Source organism: Leuresthes tenuis, unplaced genomic scaffold (genome assembly GCF_036924035.1).
Source record: "Leuresthes tenuis unplaced genomic scaffold, fLeuTen1.0.hap1 SCAF_11, whole genome shotgun sequence".
Lineage (NCBI taxonomy): Eukaryota > Metazoa > Chordata > Actinopteri > Atheriniformes > Atherinopsidae > Leuresthes > Leuresthes tenuis.
The window spans coordinates 28,166,513-28,190,689 of record NW_027325365.1 but is presented as its reverse complement, the minus strand read 5'-3'; the positions used below and the strand labels follow the sequence as shown (position 1 = coordinate 28,190,689).

The 24,177-nt window shown below is 39.6% G+C and overlaps 1 protein-coding gene across 1 annotated transcript; it reads left to right on the top strand.

The window, feature by feature from the left end:
* The first annotated feature begins 6,583 nt into the window (after positions 1-6,583).
* LOC140318444 (pancreatic secretory trypsin inhibitor-like) lies at positions 6,584-23,875 on the top strand. Its single transcript, XM_072396268.1, has 4 exons — positions 6,584-6,656; positions 15,745-15,845; positions 21,948-22,057; positions 23,750-23,875. The coding sequence occupies exons 1-4, from the start codon at positions 6,608-6,610 to the stop codon at positions 23,799-23,801; spliced, it is 312 nt and encodes a 103-aa protein (XP_072252369.1). The 5' UTR covers positions 6,584-6,607; the 3' UTR covers positions 23,802-23,875.
* The last annotated feature ends 302 nt before the right edge of the window (positions 23,876-24,177 follow it).

Sequence of the window (24,177 nt, the reverse complement as noted above, 5' to 3'; positions counted from 1 at the left end):
GTGAGAGGTAATTGGTGACCTGCTTAAAGACCGCCTTTTCAATGATTTTAGACAGAAACGGGAGGAGAGAGACCGGCCGATAATTCTCCACATGAGTTGGAGGGAGGGAAGGTTTCTTGAGGAGTGATGTAACCTGAGCTTGCTTGAATTCAATTCAATTCAATTCAATTCAATTTTATTTATATAGCGCCAGATTACAACAATTGTCATCTCAAGGCACTTAAGTAATATAGTCCAATTCAAGCCAATTGGAATTCAATTCATTGTAATCATAATCCAATTAATTCATATAGAGCTAATTCAAAAAATTTAATATCCTAGCTAAGGAAACCAACAGATTGCACCGAAATGTGTCTTCAGTCCAATCTCCCGTCCTGAGCGTGCCTGTGGCAACTGTGGAAAGGAACGACTCCCTTTTAACAGGAAGAAACCTCTGGCAGAACCAGACTCAGGAAGGGTGGCCATCCGCCTCGACCAGCTGGGGTTTGAGAAGACAGAAAAGAGGGAAAAGAGGGGGGAAAAACACCATAACGCCATTCAAAGGATATCTGTTGGAACAGGGAAACATAGGTTAATAACCACAATAATGTCACATGTACATAAAATCAATTTTGAAATTAAACAGGGGGAAAAAGAGAGCAAAGTGAGGAAAGGTGTGACAGATGAGGTCCCCCAGCAGTCTAAGCCTATAGCAGCTTAACTATGGGATGTTTCAGGATTACCTGAGCCATCCCTAACTATAAGCTTTATCGAAAAGAAAAGTTTTAAGCCTAATCTTAAAAGTGGAAAGGGTGTCTGCTTCCCGGACATTTACTGGCAGCTTATTCCACAAGAGAGGGGCCTGATAACTGAAGGCTCTACCTCCCATTCTACTTTTAGAAACTCTGGGAACAACAAGTAAACCTGCAGTTTGGGAGCGAAGTGCTCTGTTAGGAAAATATCTTACAATTAAATCTTTAAGATATGATGGAGCTCGGTCATTAAGAACTTTATATGTGAGAAGAAGAATCTTAAATTCTATTCTGAATTTAACAGGGAGCCAATGAAGAGAAGCTAAAACTGGAGAAACATGATCTCTCCTGTTAGTTCTCATCAGAACTCTGGCTGCAGCATTTTGGATCAGCTGGAGGCTTTTCGAATGTGGTAGGAAATGTGCCCGATGTCAGTGAAGCATTAATCACGTGTGACTGCTGCAGTTACAGTAGGAGCAATGGATTGGAGAAGATTAGCAGGAACGGGGTCCAGCGGGCATGTAGTAGGACGGCTACACGTGAGAAGTTTAGACACACTGCTCTGAGTGAGAGGGGTAAATGAGGAAAATGATGCAGTAGGACTTCTGCATGCAGATTTTGTGGTACAAGCTTCGGTAAACTGTTTGCTTATAGCTGCCACTTTGTCAGTAAAGAATGAGGCAAAGGTGTCTGCTGTTAGATTGGCAGCAGGTGGCGGAGGCGGAGGATTAAGAAGAGTTTTGAAGGTGGAAAAAAGTTTCCGGGTGTCAGTAGTACTATGAATCTTGTTGATGTAGAAAGACTTTTTTGCATCAGTAACACTGGATGCGAATGATGATAGTAGCGCCTGGAGTTTAGCTAGATCTGCAGGATCTTTTGACTTGTGCCATTTCCTTTCGGCAGCTCTGAGATTGGTGCGCAACGCTGAGAGGATCAGGTGGGTTTGGTGGATAGAGGACACAGACTATCCAGAGATAAGCTCAGTGTAGAGCAAAGGGACTCTGTGGCATCATTAACATGAAGGGAGGAGAATGTGCTGGAGTTTGGAAGAGCGGAGGCAACAATGGAGGAGAAGTGGGTGGGCGACAGGTTGCGGCGGAAGGAGACCATAGGGGTAAAAACAGATGGTCTTCTTGGGAGACTAACTCTGAACTGAATGAAATAGTGGTCAGAGAAATGCAGAGGTGTGACATATAGGGCCTCTGTGGCACAGTTTCTTGAGAAAACGAAATCTAGCACTTTGCCAGCTTCATGGGTCGGAGGACTGCTGAGCAGTTGTAGCTCAAACGAGTGCATTAGTGTCAGAAAATCAGAAGAGTTAGGACTGTCAAGGTGGATGTTCATGTCACCAAGGACAATTATGGGACAGTCATGCTCCGGGATAGAAGAGAGCAAGGTGTCTAGTTCATTTAGAAAGTCACCGAGTTGTCCTGGTGGGCGATATACGACAATCATATAGATTTTGAGCGGTGCAGTTACCAAGATGGTATGGTATTCAAAGGTGTATTGTATTTATAGATTTGCCTGCTCGGTGGACACGAGCAGGTAGACACGCTAGTCTTTACCCAAGAATGTCTTCACACAAGAATGGCTGACGCTTCAGGCGTCACCCCTTACTTTATGTTGTGCGCACAATTGGACACAGCCGTTCATGTGTTGGCTAATTGCACTAGGCTGAGACCGCCCACCGAGAGTTAACCAACAAGTGTTTTCAGAGAGGGGAGTGACCGCCCATTCACAGCCCCTGATTGCTTTGCAATGGCCCAACCGAGGCTACTAGGCAACAGGTTTCACCGACGGATGGGTTTTGATCACTTTCTCAACAACAGATATTGAATTTGGCAAGAAGCTTAGAAAAAACTTACACTAGCAGACACACAGTTCTTTCCGTGCAGTTGCGATACCTTCAGTGTGCTGTAGTGAGTTTTTAAAGCTCTAACCTTAGTGAGAGGACCGCCCACCGAGAGTTAACCAACAAGTGTTTTCAGAGAGGGGAGTGACCGCCCGTTCACAGCCCCTGAATACACTGATTGCTTTGCGATGGACCAACGATGGTTTGGCTTTGGAACTCCTGCCACTTTTTTCTCACAGCACACCACAGGCTACAAGGACTAGAGGGGGACATCTTTTGGGCTATGGCCTGCCAAAGTCTTTTTTGCCCTTTGTTCCCCCAAATAAGACATCATGGTTCTGCCAGACCTCGTTCACTAATACGGCCATCTCCTCTGCGATAAACGAGGGTGACCTCTTGTACCGTTTAATGGCTGCTTTGTCCATTCTCACGTGTGTGTATTGCCACAGGGGGGTATATATATATATGCGTTAATTGGCTTGATTACTACTTGGATACACCTGTTAGCTGTGATCACACACACACACCTGTGTGTGGGGACCATAGGGCGTTGTGTGATTTATGCGCTGATAAAGTGGTGGGTGATCGATTTCCCTGGCATCGATTGATTTAGTTTCACCTCCAGCGGTGTACAGCTCCCACTAAGAGCTTCTTAAGAAGCTTCTTTGGCAGGATCTTAAGAAGGCAGTTAAGAACGCGTCTAGGAAACACCCCTATCTTAGCGCTCCTTCTTAGCCGAATCCTTCTTAAGAGCCTTCTTAAGTCCTTAAGAACGATCGAATCTGGGAAACGCGGCCAATGAATGTAGTATGTGGCTGAACAGTACCTCAGTCTCCACTGTGGGTCCTCCAGTTTTGCCGAGAGTAGCTCTAATTCAGTGTCGCCTGAATGGGTGAAGCTGCTACGTCTGAAATAATTCAATTAAATTCAATTCAGTTTATTTATATAGCGCCAAATTACAACAAATATCATCTCAAGGCACAGAAAATAATATAGTCCAATTCAAGCAAATTGGAGTTCCATTTATTGTAATCATAATCCAATGAAATCCAATTAATTAATTTCAAAATAATCCAATTCATTCATATAGAGCCAATTCAAAAACAATATCCTAACTAAGGAAACCAACAGATTGCCCTGAAACTTTTCTTCAATCCAATCTCCTGTCCTGAGCATGCCTGAGGTGACTACGGAAAAGAACGACTCCCTTTTAACAGGAAGAAACCTCTGGCAGAACCAGACTCAGGAAGGGTGGCCATCCGCCTCGACCATATTTATGTTCTGAAAAACCCTCTGACTTGTTACTCTATTTTATTTTGTGTTTTTTAGATGCTGATGGCCTCTGCTGGTGGGGGAATTTCCTTTTTGTGTGCCTGCGGCATGTGTGAGGTTATTTGACTGTGATGACCCTACTCCTGAACTGCTAGCACCACCGCTGGTGGGCCTATCTGTACCAAGGACGGTGTTCTTAATTTGTCATACTTCCCTATTACTTTTTGCTCTTGTTTCTGTGAATAAATATTTGTACTGGGAAATGGAATCAACACCTATCACCTCGCAACACTTTAATATTGAACTATTGCATTTCTTTATTATTGGGCTGTCCCACAAATTCTCTGAAAAAAAGCCGATACAAAATATTGCAGCCAGAGTTCTAATGAGAAGTAGCAGGAGAGATCATATTTCACCTGTTTTAGCTTCTCTTCATTGGCTCCCTGTCAAATTCTGAGTCATAATTCTTCTCCACACATATAACGCTCTTAATGACCAAGCTCCATCATATCTTAAAGATCTCATTTTTGGATATTTTCCAAATGGAGCTCTTTACTCTCAAAGTCAAAGGTTTACTTTTTGTTCCTAGAGTCTCTAAAACTTCGGTTATCAGGCCCCTCTCTGTGGAACCAGCTACCAGTTTTGATTGAGGAAGCAGACAACCTCTCTACCTTTAAAATTGGGCTTAAAACTTTCCTTTTTGATAAAGCTTATTGTTAGAGATGTCTCAAGTGACCCTGAAACATCTCATAGTTATGCTTCTATAGGACTAGATTGCTCGGGGACCTCCTATTATGCACCTCTTCTCTGCCCTCGTTACTCTCCATGTACATATGACATTGTTATTAACTTGAGTTTCTCTTCCTCAGCAGGACCACCCCTGGTCGTGTGTTATGGTGCTTGTTGTCTCTTCTCTCATGTCCTCTCAACCCCAGCTGGTTGAAGCAGATGGCCGCCCTTCCTGGTTCTAATGGACGTTTCTTCCTGTTAAAAGGGAGTTTTTCCTTTCCACAGTCAGCTTGTGCACGCTCGTGATGGGGAATTGGATCAAAGAGAAGTTTTGTTGCAATGTGATGATTTCCTTCGGTAGGCTTTTTTTTAATTGGCTCTGTATGAATTGGAGTAATTGTGTCACCAGCCGACACACCCCCTCCGCGTACTCCATTGCCACACATGTTCAGGACGGGAGATTGGACCGAAGAGAAGTTTCGGTGAAATCTGTTGGTTTCCTTACCTAGGAATTTTTGTTTCATTGGCTCTGTATGTATGAATTAGGGGGCTATAAATTGGTCATGTCGTGGTTATCACAGCAAGAGGCCAGGTTCGATCCCCACTCGGGGCTTTTCTGTGTGGAGTTTGCATGTTCTCCCCATGTATGCATGGGTTCCTTCTAGGTACTCTGGCTTTCTCCCATGCATGTTACGTTAATTGGTGTCTCTAAAAATTGTCCCAAGGAGTAAGTGTTTGTGGTTCTTTGTCTGGTTTGTGTGTCCCTGTGATGGACTGGCAACCTGTCCAGGGTGATAGTCTCCAGTCCCCCCGTGAACTGACAGTTGGATTAAGCGGGTATAGAAAACAGATGTATGAATTAGGCTAATTTTGGATTTAATTGAATTATGATTACAATGAATTGGACTCCAATTGGCTTGAATTGAACTGTATTGTTGAAGTGACTTGAGATGACATTTGTTGTAATTTGGCACAATATAAATAAAACTGATTGAATTTTATGTTATTTTCTTTCTATTGTGAGATTGATAGGACTTTACACATACATGAGCTGGTTTTTATCTTATTTTAAGTGTAAATATCATGGAAAACATACAGTTTTGTGTAATTTGTGATGTCAGGTAAAACATTTATGTCAGCCCCACTGTACCTTTCATTTTATTCACATTAATCAAATAAATTAAATAAATGAAATGACAGATTTGTTTGCGAACAGGAAGGTTTTGCATGTGAGGACAGAGTTTTAAGATTGAGCAGAGCAAAATCTGAGCATGAAAACAAGGAACCATTCTACTGAATCTAAAACGTATGCTCTTGATTAAAGACTATGGATTATGGATTTACCATACTCCATAACTGTATGTACCACATGAGGAGAATTAAGAGACTTAATAAAAAAGAGAGAAAGGAATGTGAACTGGTTATTTTGGGTCTGGAAACTTAGTTTAGATTTACAAACTTTTACAAAATCAGTTTTAATCAGAGTAAACTGAACCTTGAACTAGATCTTGTGAAGGGTGAATTAGCATTATAGGGAAAATTGTGTTTTTAAGTGAACATTTCCTAAAGCTATTTATCCTTTGTCAATTTTTTGTATTTGACTTGAGGTTCGTCTGCTACTGTTATCAGAGTTTCAGACTGCTTCTGACAATTCTAAGTCAATATTTTTTTTTAGTAAACAACGTCAGAGATGAATGTTCACACTCACCTAAATACTGTTCTCATTCATGTCCAAATCAATGTGACATTTTCATGTTGTTTGTGTGGGCTACAGGCATGTTTTTACTAACTGTGTGAACAGTTTAGGCTTTCAAGCCTGCACCTGGGACTGAATATTTGTTTTTCCATGCTGTTATTCATTTGATCTACATATGTCATCTTGTGACTCAGTTGATTGGTGAGAGTGGCTTTGCCTTTGCAGCACAGCCAATCAAAGCCCTGCTACAGCCAGTTCGACAGGCTGTGTGTAAAAGGATAACATATTGTGTGAACACACACACCTGTTGTCCACAGATCAGAAGACATGAAGCATACTATGCTGCTCTTTTCTCTTCTGCTGCTCTTCCTCTCTGGTGAGTTAATTAACTGCCTAGAATAATTAACACAAGTCATATAGTCATAATTATGTTTGTGTTTTATAATTTTATATGAGTGTACTTTCTTGACTTCATCTTATGCAAAAAATGCTAAATAAAAAGCAATAAGGGGACTGCACGGTGGTGTGGTGGTTAGCACCGTCACCTCACAACGAAAGAGTTCCACGTACAACTCCCAGCTGGGGCCTTTCTGTGTGGAGTTTGCACGTTCTCCCTGTGTATGCATGGATTCTATCCAGGTACTCCGGCTTCCTCCCACCATCCAAAAACATGCATGTTAGGTTAATTGGTGTCTCTAAAAAATGTCCTTCAGAGTGAGTGTGTGGTTGTTGGTCTCTGTGTGGCCCTGTGATGGACTGGCGACCTGTATATACCCCAGGGTGTACCCCTACCTCTCAACCAATGACCGCTGGGATAGGCTCCAGCCCCCTCGCGACCCGACTGATGGATTAAGCGGGAATAGAAAATGGATGGATGGAAAAAACAATGAGAGAAAGTAGTCATTACATGCAATTTTATTATCTAAAAGCTAATGTTTAAACAAACCTAATTTATGTTAGACAGAAGGATTTGTATTGTTGTAGTTAATAAGTAACCATGACCAACTTTAGTGTGATACACAATTTTTTCAGAATTGTGGTTTTGTGAAGACACTGATTGTGTGTCTGAGACATTTCAACTTTCTTGCCAACCTTTGTGTCTTTATAGTTGAGTTTAGTGGTTTGAAAACTTGAGTCAGTGTACCTGGAGCTGGGGACTTAAGCATATTTTTTTTTAATTGGACAGTCCTTTATTTGATTTTTTTTTGTTTCTTTTCACTGCTCGGTTGCACTTTGTTTTCCTTGGATTTTTTCTTTAACCTCCCTCAACCCTGTTTTTAGTTGTTGTACTTTCTTAATCACTGAAAAATAAATAATATTACCTTATGCCAACAGTAGCTGGTTTAAATTTACTTCCCTTTTTCCGTGGTTGCACCAGGTCGTAGCAGTCAAATAGAGTTGTGTCATGCAACAGAAACTGCGACCTGTGAGAATGAAATTGTGTAGTTTGTGACAGCGTATAGCTGTGATGGACCGGCGACCTGTCCAGGGTGTACCCTGCCTTTCGCCCGATGACTGCTGGGATAGGCTCCAGCCCACCCGCTACCTGACCAACGGATTGACGGTATAGAAAATGGATGGACAGCGTATAGTTTTCTAACCCTAACCATTATCTTTATCATCTCTCAAGGTTTATTCTGTCAAGAGATATATGTTCCACAAGGAAAAAATATAAGTTTGAAATTTCTTAAATCACAGCCTGGATGACAACATACTCAGCAGATTCAGTAACTTTATTCATGCATTTAGGACTGCATTGTTTCTTGGAGTCTGTAGCATTACCTACTCCACACCAACAATATGTAGTTGTAGCATAATCATAAAATCAAAAAACCTGGGATCAGTGGATCAACAATAAGTGCAACAACCCATGACTTTGTAAATAACATGGTCTCAACATTGAAAATATTAATAACAAGTTTTACAATAGTTGTTTACATGGTCATCAGGACAGCTCCTGAATCCACTTAGTTAAAACTCGGGGTAATGATTTAGCATTTAGCTGTTCATTAGCAATTATTAGCAGTTAGCTACGGAGCATAATTTAACTATCTCGGCTCTACTGGAGTGAGAGGCTGCCAATAATTCAGAATTAACTTGGGGACAACTCTGAAACATTTCTGCTGTTTCTCCATCATCTGCCAATGAAGAATTAGTTGAACTTTGATGCTTAAATTCTGCTTCCTGACTTAAAGCTGCACAAAATGCAACCAAGAGTTGAAAGCCAATGCTAATTGTGTCCTGAGATTATAATTGCAAGTATGTTTTCTAAACAATAATATGTGTTACTGTCACATGTTTATGATTGAGAATCATAAGAGCACTGGAGTCAGGGGCAAGCTGCTTTATAAATGAAGCAGTAGCATCTGCTTTGCTAAGTGGTCCTAAAAGTGATACAAAGTTGTGCAGTGTAAGTCTATGTATACTTTTTGAGGTCACTTACAGATACACAACAACCTTTGCTTAATCTATTTTACATTTATGAACTTAGCCTACATTTGGGTATGACAGAGGATCAGAATATAAACACACTCATTATTTGTCATTATGAGCAGCATTTTTAATTAATTTATTTCACCTATATCAATACAAGCAAAGTTTTTCTTGGAACTTTAATACTGACCAGATCTGGAACTGATACCAGTTTAGTACTGGTCTTCACTGTCACCTCACAGCAGGGGGATTCCTGGGTTAGAATCCTGGCTGGGGCCTTTCTGTGTGGCGTTTGCATGTTCTCACCGTGTATGCTCCTTCCCACCGCCCAAAAACATGCATGTCAGGTCAATTAGTCAGTGGGTCTAGATGATGAGATTAACTCGATTATAGCTATTGTTGAGTTATGCTCCTTATCTGAGCAATGGTAATTATCATTGGATATATGGCGGTGAATGAATCTAATCACTGGCACAAAGCATGCAATACCGCAGTATGATAGGTAGCACTGTACCCATTTCAACTATCGCTAATAGAGCCACTTCCAGTTGACCTGTTCATCACCACCAACAACAAAACTAAGGCATTCGAGAAAGATGGCGAGCGAAGAGCAAGATGAAGCTACATCCCTCTATATTTGTGATGAGCATAGTTATGGCACAAACGCGATCCACAATGGCACATTCTTCATCGCGTTGTTTGTTACTTTCTGACGGCGGCGACAACAACAGTAATATTGTCTCCTTCAACTTCCGGGTGACGATCGCGGGAAAAAATCTCAAGAATGCGCAGAATGCTCGATCCGACCCACTGTCGTCTACATGCACGTTCAGTGGGCATTAGGATCGATTTATCCCGGGGTCTTGATTTGATCGCAAGTAACTCGATCTGATTCAATCTCTTGTCAGATTAAGCTGTCTACATGAGCTGAATAACTCAATCTTATTGTAATTTAGCCATTAATCCGATCTGATGGCACGCATGTAACCGCATTGTGTGTTGCCCTGTGATGGACTGGTAACCTGTCTAGCCCCTGGACCATACCCCTTGTCTCACCCAGTGATAGCTGGGATAGGCTCCAGCCCTCCCGCAACCCTAAATTGGATGAACCGGGTATAGAAAATGGATGGGTGGATGAATATATAGGTGAATGATGACAAACTGAAGCCAGGTGTGAATGATGGTGGGAACAGTTAAATAACCTGGAAGTCTGTGAGAACTAACACACTTTCAAAACTTTTATCTTTTAATGTCTCAGTGGGTGGAGGAGTTGTCCTCCAATTGAAACATTGGTGGTTCAATCCCCAACTCCTCCATGTGTTGAACAGTCCATGGGCATGATAGTTAACCAAACATTGCCCCTGGTGTGCTATTGTAAAGAAAAAAGTGCTGCATAGGGGCGCAGTGAGACATAGATAATTGAGCAGGCGACAAGTGTACTGAGGCTGAAGTGCTTTAACATCTTACCCAGCAGACTGTGGCCTTTGCATACATCTGTCTGTGGATAAAAGCCTTTTTAACAGACAGACTTTAGATTTTAAGGATGTGCCCAGATCACTCTGACACTCAGCACAGAGGGCCACAAGATTACATGCTGTGACAGTCTTCCACTCCCTGTACACATATAATTGAGTTTCATCTCACAGCACCAACACCATAGCATAAACCACAGACAGCACAACTGTGGTGGGACTGATCACAGGTGGTGATGAGTCTACCTACTGAGGTAGAGAGGTACTGAAGCTGACAGAAGCTGACAGAATGGTTTAGAGAAAACGAGTGTCAACATAAAATAGCAAGCAAAAGCGTTCACACTGCATATGATGACTATGTGTGTGTTGAAATTATGGTGGGTTTTAAGAGTTGAATAGATTTTCATTGTTTGAGAAATTCTAATTTATTTTACTGTTTTCATTTTCTTATGAATGCATGTATATTGCAGATTACTATTCTAGTTGGTCTAGATTGCTGTTCAAAATGAGAAGCATCTTGTTAGTGTTTGTACTGTTGAATGATATATTCAAATCTCAATAAAGATATTGTAGAAAAAAATCATCTCTCTCAGCAGAAATACAAAGTTTTCTGGCTTGTGAAGGATTTGCTTTGAGACTGTGCTGGCATACCGGAGGGCTGTGTCAACCTGTTTGTTTGTAAAGTTAGTCATTTGATGTCTGTCAATTTTTTTTTTTGCCTTTGCACACATGACTAGTGGACCATTTCAACCCTAAAACCAGAGAACTCTCCCAAACAAAACATACCAATTTAACCTCTGCTATATGCACGACTGGTGAGTTTGGAGGTTGTTGTAGAAGCAGCCATATTGAGGAGGCTGGCAAGTGAAAATAGACACATAACCTAAATTAATATACTGATAATCAAAGGCACAGCAGGACAGGATCAATTAAAAAAATAAATCTAATGATAAAGTTTAGACTAACTCAACTAGCATGTAAGTACCAGTGACCCACTGGAAAGATGTCTCTTGACAATACTTTTGCATAGAGACGTTTACCATTGCCAGTTATTGGCTCTCAATGTGGCTTCCTGGTAAATCAAACAAACAAACAAAAAACTCTTTAATTTAGTATTATGTATCACTTGTCTACTGTTAAATTGTAAAAAAGAAAAAGGCTGAGTAAAATCTGGCTTTTTATCTGGCTGATTACATAAAATTACATTACATACAACCAATGTCATTGTCAAAACACCTTATTTTTGTTTACTTATTGTAACAAAATTAATGTTTAATTATCTGTAAGAGCACACAGTGGTTACAATGATCTGAACTTTTTGAAGTACTGTTATTGATGAGTGGAAGGACTCATTTTGTGTTCACATACACATTAAAATCATATGTTATAAAAGGCACCATCTGATCATGTCTAACTGAATTACCTCTTCTCCTTAATATATCAGTTCTCTGTAGGCTTTCTCAGTTAAACATAAATTAAATGTTAGATTGAATGTTTACATTTATTTGCTTTTTCGTTTTTGTAAGTGTCTCCTAATACATGATAACTATCTATATACCTAAAAAGTGTAAAACAAAACAAAACAACAACTAAAAAACAAAAGAAAAAATACAGTTTAGAAAAAAATGGGATTAGTGGTAATGAGTAAAAAAAAATTTTTTTATTCTAACGCTCACTCTTACAGATCTTTAGTCTTTATTTTTCACTTTTGTCTGTCGGGTTCTCTAACTTAGCATGACTACCAGTTCTCTTCCTCCATCTCCTGCTTTCACCTGCTCCGTGTGTCAGATGTTTAGTTACTCCTCTGCCTCCTTTAGTGGTAATGGTACATGTAACAAATGTAGTCTTTTTGTAGTTTTGGAGGTGAGGTTATCTGAATTGGAAGCTCGGCTCTGCACTGTTGAAAACCACCCGAGAGCGAGCCAGGCCCCTTTAGCCAGTGTGGAGCCAACTAGCCTAGTTAGCTCTGTTAGTCGTCCCCGAGCAGATCCCGAGCAGCCGGGACTTAAGAGTGGCTGGGTGACTGTCAAGAAGAGGAGTCATAGTCCTAAAGTCAAGCCCGTGGTTCACCATCAACCTGTCCATGTTTCAAATAGATTTTCCCCACTCAGCGACACACTCGCTGAGGACAAAATCCTGGTAATTGGCAGCTCTATAGTCAGAAACGTGGCATTAGCGACACCATCGACCATAGTCCAATGTATTCCAGGGGCCAGAGCGGGTGACATAGAATCCTATTTAAAACTGCTGGCTAAGGATAAGCGTAAATACGGTAAAATAGTTATTCACGTCGGCGGTAATGACACCCGGTTACGCCAATCGGAGGTCACTAAAATTAATGTTGCATCGGTGTGTACAAAACAATGTCGGACACCATAGTTTTCTCTGGACCCCTGCCAAATCTGACCAGTGATGACATGTTTAGCCGTATGTCCTAATTCAATCGCTGGTTGTCCAGATGGTGTCCAGCAAACAACGTGGTCTACATAGATAATTGGCAATCTTTCTGGAAAAAACCTGGTCTGATGAGGAGAGACAGCATCCATCCCACTTTGGAAGGAGCGGCTATCATTTCTAGAAATATGGATGAATTCATTAGTCATCCAAAAACATGACAACCCAGGGTTGAGACCAAGATGTAGAGTTGTAGTCTTACACACTTCTCTGCGGCTTCCCACCTGATGCTGCACCCCCCCCCCCCCCCCACCCCCCAATCAAAAAACACAAAAGGAGCAAATAATCTAAACAAAAACATCAAACTATTAAATGTGGTTTGCTGAATATTAGATCTCTCCTTTCGAAGTCTCTGTTAGTGAATGATTTGATTTGTGATCATCATATTGATATATTTTGCAGCAGGAGGATAATGATAGCATTAATGAATAAACTCCTTCTGACTATTTAAATGTTCACGTTCCTCGAACCACAGGCAGAGGAGGAGTGGCAGCTATCTTCAGATCAGGGTTACTAAATCAGTCCTCGACCCAAGATTAGTTTTAGCTCTTTTAAATCTCTGATTCTCAGTTTTTCCCACCCAAAGTGGAAATCATAAAAACATCTTGTGTTTGTTGTTGTATATCGTCCACCTGGCCCTTATACTGAGTTTCTGTCTGAATTCTCAGAGTTTTTATCCCAGTTAGTGCTGAGTACAGATAAAGTCATTGTAGTGGGTGACTTTAATATTCATGTAGATGTTGAAAATGACAGCCTAAATATTAACTTTAATTCTATATTAGACTCTATTGGATTTTCTCAAAGTGTTCACAGACCTACTCACTGCCTTAATCGTACCATTTATCTTGTGCTGACTTATGGCATTGAGAGTGAACAGTTAACAGTGTTCCCTCATAACCCTGTCTTGTCTGACCATTTTTTAATAATGTTTGAATTCATATTACTTGACTATACAACTTCTGAGAAGAATTTTACGTATAGGTGTCCATCAGAGAATGCTGTAAGAGTTGATTTCATCATCCTTTTCTTCATTGCCATGTGCAGATATGACAGAGGATGGCTACCTAAATTTTAATCCAGTAGAACTTGACTCTCTTGTTAACAGCACTATAGTGTCAATGTGTACAACACTGGACAATGTTGCCCCCCTGAAAAGGAAGGTAATCAGTCAGAAGAGGTTGGCTCCTTGGTATAATTCACAGCTGCGTGCGTTAAAGCAGACTGCAAGAAAGCTTGAGAGACAGTGGTGTTCATCTAATTTAGAAGAGTCTCAATTAGTCTGGAAAGATAGTTTAATAACGTATAAGAAAGCCCTTTGTAAAGCTAGAACTGCTTATTATTCATAATTGATAGAAGAGAATAAGAATAATCCCAGGTTTCTTTTCAGCACTGTTGCCAGGCTGATAAAGAGTCCGAGCTCTGTTGAGCCATGTATTCCTTTAACTCTCAGCAGTGATGATTTCATGACATTCTTTATCAATGAAATTGTTTCTGTCAGAGAGAAGATTAATGGAATCCTTCCCACTATTATCACTGATGTATCGTCAAGTACAGCAGCTTTAGAAGTATCTTTAGAACCTGATTTGTATTTAGACAGCTTCTGCCCAGTTGATCTCTCTGAGCTAATAACAGCAATAGTCTCTTCTAAACCATCAACTTGTATTTTAGACCCAATCCCAACCAGACTGTTCAAGGAGGTTTTCCCCTTAATTGACACTTCCATATTGGATTTGATCAATTGGTCTTTGTTGACAGGATATGCACCTCAGACTTTTAAGGTTGCTGTAATTAAACCTTTACTAAAACCCAACTCTTGATTCAGAAGTGTTGGCTAATTATAGACCTATATCCAATCTCCCTTTTTTATTTAAAGTTCTTGAAAAAATAGTTGCAGCTCAACTGGGGGCTGGATAGTGTAGTGATATGATTGCCACCTTTCATGTGGGAGATCTGGGTTCAAATCCCCTGCATGAAAGGTACTGTCTCCAGTAAGGGTCCTTAGGCAAGACCCCCTTACCCTATCAGTAAGTCACTTTTGATAAAAGCATCTGCTAAATGCACAAACATAAACATAACTTTGTCATCATTTACATAGAAATAATCTGTTTGAAGAGTTTCATTCAGTTTCATTCCCAATGATCTCTTCTTAGCCTCTCATAGCGGACTTGTTTCTGTGCTTGTCCTGTTGGATCTCAGTGCTGCATTTGATACGATTGATCACAGCATTCTGTTACAGAGAGTTTGAACATGTTATTGGGATTAAAGGAACTGCATTAGGCTGGTTTAAGTCATATTTATCTGATAGAGTCCAGTTTGTTCTTGTAAATGTAGAATCTTTCTCACACATCGGAGTAAGTCATAGAGTTCCTCAGGGTTCTGTGCTTAGACCAATTCTTTTTACTTTATACATGCTTCCATCGGGTGACATTATTAGACAGCATGGCATAAATTTCCATTGTTATGCTGATGATACTCAGCTGTACTTATCTATGAAACCAGATGAAATTAATAGGTTGGTCAGACTACAAGCATGACTTAAAGACATAAAGACCTGGATGACTAGAACTGTCTGCTTCTAACATCAGACAAAACTGAAGTTTTGGTCTTTGGACCTGAGCGTTTCAGGGAGAAATTGTCTAGTTATATAGTTACTTTAGATGGTATTTCCTTGGCTTCTAGTTCTACAGTGAGGAACCTTGGAGTTATTTTTGACCAGAATTTATCATTTGACGCACATTTAAAACTGGTTTCTAGGACTGCCTTCTTTCACCTTCATAATATTGCTAAAATCAGGAACATCCTGTCTCAGGGTGATGCAGAGAAACTAGTTCATGCATTTCTTACTTCAAGATTGGACTACTGTAATTCTTTATTATTGGGCCAAATTGTTAATAGTAGCACACATTGAGCTTGCGCTTCCCAGCTACATATGATGTTTAAACTAGATTAAATAGAACTGCATTTATACATACTATCTCTTTTCTTGACAACAGAGGTCTTTCCAGTCCTCCAGACATTTAATTATGATGATTGTATTTGAATGCATCAAGACTGTATGAGACTGTTTAAAAGTAAAGAAGTACAAATGTGCGTGTGTGTGTGTAGTCTTGTCTCAGGAGGATGACTTTGCAACTCAGTTTCCAGACAGCCATAAGACAAAGATGTTTGCAGCAGCAGATCAGGAGACAATGGCTGAGTTTACAGAGGTGAGAGTCCAATGTGGGATTGAGTGGGGAATCATACACTTTACACAATCATGTTTTTAGTTTTGCAGAATGTTTTACTGATGGTTCATATTAACAGTTGCATTAAATGTTTTATTTTGCATTGCACATTAAGTTTTTTACAGACACAAACAAACTTGTTTTTCTATCTTTGTGGTTATTCATAATTGGCATTATGCATTTCCAGTACCCTTATCCTGATCATCACATTAAAATGCCTAAACCTAAACTTTACTCTGAATCAAGTCACTGATGTTAGCCTACAAAGTGCTTAATGGAACGGCTCCCATCTACTTGAATGCTCTTGTAAAGGCTTATGTCACAACTTGGTCACTCCGTTCGTCCCAGGATTGTCGTCTAGCAGTGCCTACACCACGCCTAAGACAATCCAAACTCTTTTCATGTGTCGTCCCACGATGGTGGAATGACCTACCAAGCACTACCAGAACAGGGGCGTCCCTGTCTATCTTCAAGAAACTCTTGAAAACCCAGCTCTTCAGAGAGCATCTCCTATCCTAGCATTGACCTTGTATTGACCTACCCCCTCTATCTTTGCACTTTATCTTTCTGCACTTCCTTCTATGCCTGCACCCTATCTCTACTCTGTCTCCTCTGACAGAGTCGGACTAGTGGGTTCCTTCTATGTAGTTTATTGTTAGCTTTTTATATAGTTTGTTATATCTTCATTTGTAAGTCGCTTTGGATAAAAGCGTCTGCTAAATACATAAACATAAACATAATCTAACCACAACTAATACAAACCCTGATCATAAAAACCTTTTTACCTTCAAGGGTCCTTCTAAACACATAAGGCCAACCACTGGTCCCATGAAACCTGTTGGACCCCTCTAGTATAGTGGGCTCCTAGTTTTTAGAACCAATATATTACTGAAAAAAAGAACACACACATTGGATGGGATAACACGTTACTGTGACTTTGAGTAAAAGAGAGTCACTGGAGTCCTGGCTGGGATAGAGACATCCTTTGGAGACCTTGGGTGATGTGGAGTAAGGGGTCTGGTGAGGGGGGGAGAGCTGGGGGTAATCTGCATCCAGTTCGATTTGGATGCACACCATCAGGTCTGAAACGCTCCTTACAGTTCCAAAAGATATTGAAGTTATCAATGAACTTAATCCCATGGGCGATGCATGCATTTGATAGCCATGTGTTCAGGCCAAGAAGTCTGCTGAAAAGTTCAATTCCTTTACCCACAGTAGGAATGGGGCCTGAAATGGAGACACAGTGTGCCCCATAGTGACACAGTCTCTCCAACAGCAGAGAAAAGTCTTTTTTCAGGATCTCAGAGCCAGTCTTTCTTTCTCAGAATATCAAAAGACCCCGTGTGGATAATGATCTTCATGCCATCTGGATGCGTAGACAGGATGGTCGACAAGATATCTATCAGTTCCCTGACTGATGCATCAGAAAAAGTTATATTTTCTGTCTTTGCCATTCTGACAAGCTGTGTTATAGAGTCCCTGATGAGAATGGTATCTATTCCATTTTGTGTCAATTGCTTCCGTAGCCCTCACCTTGGTTGTGGCATTTGGGCTTCTCCTGATATTCTGGATAGCCCTTGGCTGAGATTTGGGGCCATTTCTCTTGTTTTTATTAATATTTGTATTACATTCATCATTGCACATTGTATTTGGAATCAACGGGTCGTATCTATTATGCAATGGTATTTCAGGTTGGGGTTGATGATTTTGGTTTGGCATCAACGCTGTTCTAGTAAGAGATATCAGTCGGACCGGCCGGTTTGGGAGCTTCACCTGATATTTCAGTGTCATTTGGACACATACAGGGAAGTGTGTCAGCCAGGTCTGCAGTGTGAGGCTCCACATCAGCTGTTATCCCGTGTAGAAAAAAGAGTTAGTTCTTTGCCACATGAAGGCTCCACAGCCTGTACAGGAGCTATAATAGAGTCAATAAATTCCTCACTCGCACAAATTTCTTGCAGCATTTCAATCCTCTTCTCAAGCTGTGTTATCCTCACAGAGAGTCGCTCACACTCTGTGCAGCTGTTCTGTCCAATTCTATTTGCAAACAGAAGGGCTAATACCGTTTACAAATATACACTTAAAAGAATACCAGTAAAAGAATAAAATTACATCCAAGACTAGTGGAAATAAGTAGAATGATTTAAAAAGCAAATAAAGCATTAAGCAGAAGGAGGAAGCAGAGACGTGTCTGCACTCTTCAGAAGCAGGAAGTAGAGTCACAACATTTCTAAACACCTCTCTTCAATCTTTGCTCCTATTAGGAAACATTCCATATCACAAACAGACCTCTGCGGATTTTGTACAGAAATCCAACATCTAAAATTAGGTCTAGGTTAAACCATTGTTTCATTTGATGTCACCTCGACTTTCCGTCACCTGAGATTTCACATGTATACTGTACATCTGAGTCTAAATAGCTGTCAGGAAATGGCTGCAGCAAGATGACTCATTAAACAACAGGGCCAGCTACATGCCCGGTCATAACTGTGTCCTGCTGGACTTCTGCCTCTTTACCACCTATTTTAAATACAATGACTGCTCTACAATGAAGCAGTCATTGTATTTGTTCTTCCAGCGTACCCCATTGTGACCACCCACTACATGGAGTGAGTGCAAAGCAAAGCATTGAGCTCCTACATAGGAACAACACCAAGCCACTGGTTCAGATATGTAGACGATATCTGAATCAAAATTCAACCTCAGGAAGTAGAGACTTTCACAGATCACATCAACTCAGTGAAAATGTTGAAGAAAATACACAAGCTGACATTTCCTCCTACATCCAGGCTGTTATCAGAGAATGGTGCAAAAGCCAACATCTGTGATGGTATGGGGGTGCATCAGTGTCCATGGCATGGATGACTTAATATGTGTGAAGATACCATTGATGCAGAGGTGGATGTTGGAGTTTTTGAGAGACATATGCTACCACCAAGATGACATCTTTTCCCGGGAGGACTGTGGTTATTTCAGCAGGACAATCCTCATTCTGCATGACTTTTAATACCGTGGCCTCATACACACAGTTTGCTTGATTGGCTTGCCTGCCCTCATCTGTCTCCCATTAAAAATGTACAGGGCATCATGAAGAGGAGAATCAGAAAACAATTATGGACTGTTAAGCAGCTGAAATCTTGGATTTGGCAAGAATGGGCACAGATTCCTCTGAAAAACTGCAACAATAAGTATCATCAGTTCCCAAACCATTCAGGTCAAGGAATGTATGTTTAAAAAATAAAGCTATCGAAGTGAGGATTATCCACCTCCACTAGCTTAGAGTTCTAAAACAAATATGTTTGCTAAAGCAGTTCCAGATACCTCTCCTGTCACTTAAGAATGCACTCTACTAACACACTAACACTATAGCTAAACGTGCATAAAGAAACCAATACAAAATGGTCTGTAAACTTAGCCATTACAGTCACAAAGACAAACTCCGGATTTGCCTATTGTCATTCTCACCATGCAGTCGGACTGTTGAATACTAAGGAATCATATATTGACTCTGCATCTTCTTCCATAGCATAGAGAAGCATGTTCACCTGGACTTCCCTGCTATCTTTCGATGCTGTCCGAAAGCATTCAAAGCATCGATGCCACATAGGCCACTCGGCTGGACGGGTGAAGTCAAAGGGTCAGCCTCATCTGATACCATGCCGTAACACTGCATGAACATTACCCTCAAATATAGTTTTTATTTACATTTTATAGTGTCCAAACTTTTTTGGAATTGGGGTTTTAAATTTTCTAAATACAATAAAGTTGGTCAGTTATAGAGATATTGGAAGATATTGGAAACTAGAAAAAGCTGTTCAGTTTATCAGCAGTGACGTTGCTGATAAACTGAATGGATAGCTAACCATGCTAAAAAAGCAGAAAAACTTTCAATTGCTGAAAAACCTGTTGCTGAAGTCTTCGTTGAAGGAATTTAAAGTTGAAATGACAATAGTGGAGTAATTTAAACCTATTGGAAAAAACGGCAGAAGTCTTAATTGAAGAAGTTGAAAGGTTAAAAACAACAAAAGGATTTAAAGGAGAATTAAAATAAGTGAAAAGTCTTGAAATTTTCCTGAGTCATTCTAAAAGAGTTAAATGGAATGTATATGCCAGCTTAATTGGAACCTTAAATTGAAATTTCAAAGTGCAGAAGAGACAGCTGAAGAAGATTTCAACACAGAGATGAACAGTTCTTATGAAAAAGGTCGAAGGTTAAATGGATCACCAGAACACTGATCTTAAATGGGAAACAGAGAAACACATAGAGAAGAAAGAAAGAAATGGTTTCATTCAAAGCAGCTAATGTGATACTGTGTCCCTCAGTGTGACATGACTTAAGTGGTAGGAAATAGTTCAAAGCAGTGTCCATCAGTGTGAAAAGGTAGAATCACATGTATGTACAAGTAAAATGGAGATTTAACAGAAAGATGCATAGTATTCTATGTCAAAGTTCAAGTGAGTAATTGTTAAAATGGTTGCTGTGTAATATGTAACAGAGGAGAGGAAGAGAGATGTCCTCACAGCTATAGAAATGTTTGTAAACAGCTGCGGCCTAACGAAAAGGAGGAGAAGATGGCTGAAGGGATACTATGACCTCTTGTGAGAAAACTGTAAGAGCCATGAAAATAATTTGAAGACTGTGAGCACCAGAAGGGTAGGAATAGGAATGCGGAGTGAAAGATGTTGAAACGGCAGCGAGTTGAAAACAGTTGAACCTGTCTGCTGTGTCAGACCAATGTTCCATTGGAGTAAGTGAAAGAATTTGAAAACTTTCTCTCACTTCAAGGCTCATAGCTGAAATTCTATAAATGTCAGCTCTTTGGTAGTTACATTGGCTGAAAGAGGACAAATGTTCCTACATTTTAAGGTAAAATTTGTTTCTGTAAGTTAAAGTTATGAAAGTTAGAGGAATTTGTTTGAAGAAAATTAGTCGAATATCAGAAAAAGCTGATTGTTATCAGTGCTCACTCTGCTGGCTACTCATTCATAAAAATCAAGAAGGAGCAAAAATATTCATGTTTTTGAAGCTGTCATATTTCAAAATTGGCTTAATATTTGAAAAGCTGAACAATTTGGTAATAGCTGAATGTCTTGTGACCCGTTTAAAGTTTGAATGGTGTCTCTAGCTGAAAGTATGTAGAAGTAGTTAGGTTGAAAAGAGTAAAAAGCACTTTCCATTCATTTTAATGATGGGGAATTTGCAAAAAGGCTTAATATTTTAAAAAGCATAAAAGTAGAAGTACCAAAAGATATAGCTGGAATATAGCAAAATTGTAGAAATCCAGTGAAAGTATGCAGAAGTTGTTAAGCTTCAAAAAATGTATGGAATAAAAATAATAAAGGGAAACAGGAAAACAATAATGCTTTACAGCATTCTCACAATAATTTATTTCGACCTGTGTCTGTTTAAGATTCAAACCGACCATATAATGACAGATTTAATTTTTTGATGAAATTTTGAAAACTTCTCCATTTTTTGTGGACGTGGTTTTGTCTTTTTTAAGCTCTGCAAGTTCATTACAGCACACCTATCTTTCCAATATGAGTCACCATGCCAGCACAATGTCATTATGATTCATGCCACCATGACCAAAAAGAAAAAAGAATCTTTACTGTCACAGGAAAGGCAAAGTATAGTCACTTAACAGGTTGACAAAGCCTGGATCATCAAAGCCTTTGATGATCCATATTTCACTTCAGAAAAGAGCCTATGTTCGTCACAGGTTATACAGTACAATACTCTCAACATGTTAACAGGAAACGAAGCTGAAATCTATGAAATCTTTTAATGTTTTCATGAATTTTCAACATAATATTTGGACTTGTCCCTGATGGACCTCCACAGATATTTTGTCAATCACAGTATCTGAAATGGAAAGAGAACACAACAGTGATGCTGCTGTCTGTAGTTCTAGACCCAAACTGTGGATTTATTTGACCTCATAAAGGCATACCTGATACCTGTATGCCTGACACATGTAGATGTCCAAAAGGTGCAGTTATTTCATCATAACAACTCAAATCTTACTGAGAAACTAATCTAATGTTTATTGTGTAATCATTTGACTGCCTGTTTGTGTCCAGCCTGACTGTAGCAGTTATGAAGGGGAAGTCTGCACCAAGCAGTATGATCCAGTGTGTGGCAGCGATGGAAAAACCTATGGCACAGAGTGTGTTCTCTGCCAGCAAAACAGGCATGTTACGCGTACCTTCATACACATGCAAATATCAGTGATATCACAGAAGCACAGCTACACGGAGAGGGAAACACACATGTATGTTTCTGTGATTATTTTCCACACTTGTATAGGAATCTATGTCAGTGTTTAATCAGTTTACATCAGATAGGAGATTACATTTTCACATACCACAATAGTGTCAGAATATTGGTTTAATCAGAAGTTGTTAGGTAGGACAAGAAGGCAGGGGCGGACAGAAGCTCATCAGAACACCAAATACAAAAATCAGCAGATCAGTCATTAACACTTTTTCAAAATTAGAAAACACCTGTCAAACATTTCTCAAGTAATTACATCACCTAAGCCCTTAAGCACAAAAAAATCTAACAAACTGACTTAAATGTTCATAGATCCAATTTGATTTGGACCTTTGAATTTGGCAGGGTCTGTTAAACATGAAAAAAATATTCTGCCAATACTCCTACATAGGGAGCAATTAAAACATATTATCATTATTATTATTATTACAATAAAAATTAAGGATATCTGAAAAGAAAGGAAAAGAAAAAAAGGTTAAATGGCAATTTCAAAACAGTAAACAACCTGATAAGGTTTTACACTTTTTGTTTAATGCTGCAAAAGCAAACGAAGCTCCTTACCTGTTTAAGGCACTTTGATGAACCTGCTTCAGTTGCATTCCATGTTTTTTGATCCCTGAACCTTTTAGCATAACCTAAACATAATTTTTGCCATTCTTGTGATCAATCAATATTGTGCCTGGGTAATAATGAATATCTGTTAATAGTAAAGCACTCTACTCCAGATTGCTTAAGCTGTAGATCTGAGGGAAATTAATGAACATGTTGCTAGTTATGTAATGAGGGAGATGCTACTAACAACTGTAGACACCATCTTTTTGTAAGATCATTGTAAAATTCCTATAACTTGTTGAAATATTTGCAGTCCCAGATGCTTGGTTTGATTTATTTTTTTTGCAGAAAATCCTTCTAAAACACTGTAAGGGCATTGTGTGGCTTTCATTCCATTGGTTAGACGGCAGAGCTTCAGATTGTAAATAAGAGAATAAGTTTTGTAGTGAACTAAAGGAGACATAACATGTTGACATGAATGTTGTCTGACTTCATAACCAAGGTGCACAAGAAATTCCAAAAATGCATTTATATCAGACAACAAAAAAGTACTCCAACAAATTACTTTTCATAGAAAGTAATGGAATAATAAAACAAATTGCTTTTCAATACCACAAATCCTGTAATCTAATTAGCTACTTTAAAAAAGTAATATTACCCAATTTAACAGAGTTTATATGGTATTTAATTCCACGGACCATTCTGACAATAATTTGGTATATTCTTTAACAGTGGAGATTTGTGATTTTGGTCTTACTAATGTTTTCATTTATTCTTAAAAATGTGGTTTTGGTCAGATTAATACAGTAATTAGATTTTTCTGGTGTCAGGTAAATGTGCTGACTGACACTGATGCTGCTGCTTCAAGCACACTGCACTTCCCACCACAGATGAACACTTCATAGGGTTAATGCATAGTTACATCTGGATTTTTAGGATTAATCACACGAACATGTGTGTGCCATTCTGTTCATACTAATCCACACCCATACTCACATGCACAGAGGTGAAGAGTGCAATGGTTCTCACAATCCATGTTCTGTTTTCTTCCCTGCAGACAAGAGAAGAAGAATGTGAAAGTGGCAATCAAAGGGCCATGTTTTCATTAAGTCAGTGACGTACACACACTTGGATCTGGCTGTGTATTAGCCATGTATTTCCAACTTTCAGTTCCTCAATAAAATTACATACAGCAGCTTGTCTCTGATTTGATCCTTCAGCACTCTATACCCCTGAACTATGTATACCACTATACCACAGCATAAGCAATTTACTGAATACAGATAGCACTGATGATAGTCACGGGAGACAGATTTGAGCAAAGTGGTAAAATCCTGTGCAGCAATAGCTGAGGTATCTCAGCTTCAGCTGGGTAACACCTTGTAACAAGGAACAGGAAAGTGAGGGCTGGTAATACAATTGAGGGAGAAATAAATCAGGAATGCCCCTATAGTTGAAGTGATTTTTGTCTTATTTCTGGGTCAG

Excerpts from the sequence above, each read along its gene's own strand:
- LOC140318444 (XM_072396268.1), top strand. The coding sequence starts at position 6,608 with ATGAAGCATACTATGCTGCTCTTTTCTCTTCTGCTGCTCTTCCTCTCT. Across the intron at positions 15,846-21,947 it reads CAATGGCTGAGTTTACAGAG|CCTGACTGTAGCAGTTATGA; the intron begins GTGAGAGTCCAA and ends GTTTGTGTCCAG. Across the intron at positions 22,058-23,749 it reads GTTCTCTGCCAGCAAAACAG|ACAAGAGAAGAAGAATGTGA; the intron begins GCATGTTACGCG and ends TCTTCCCTGCAG.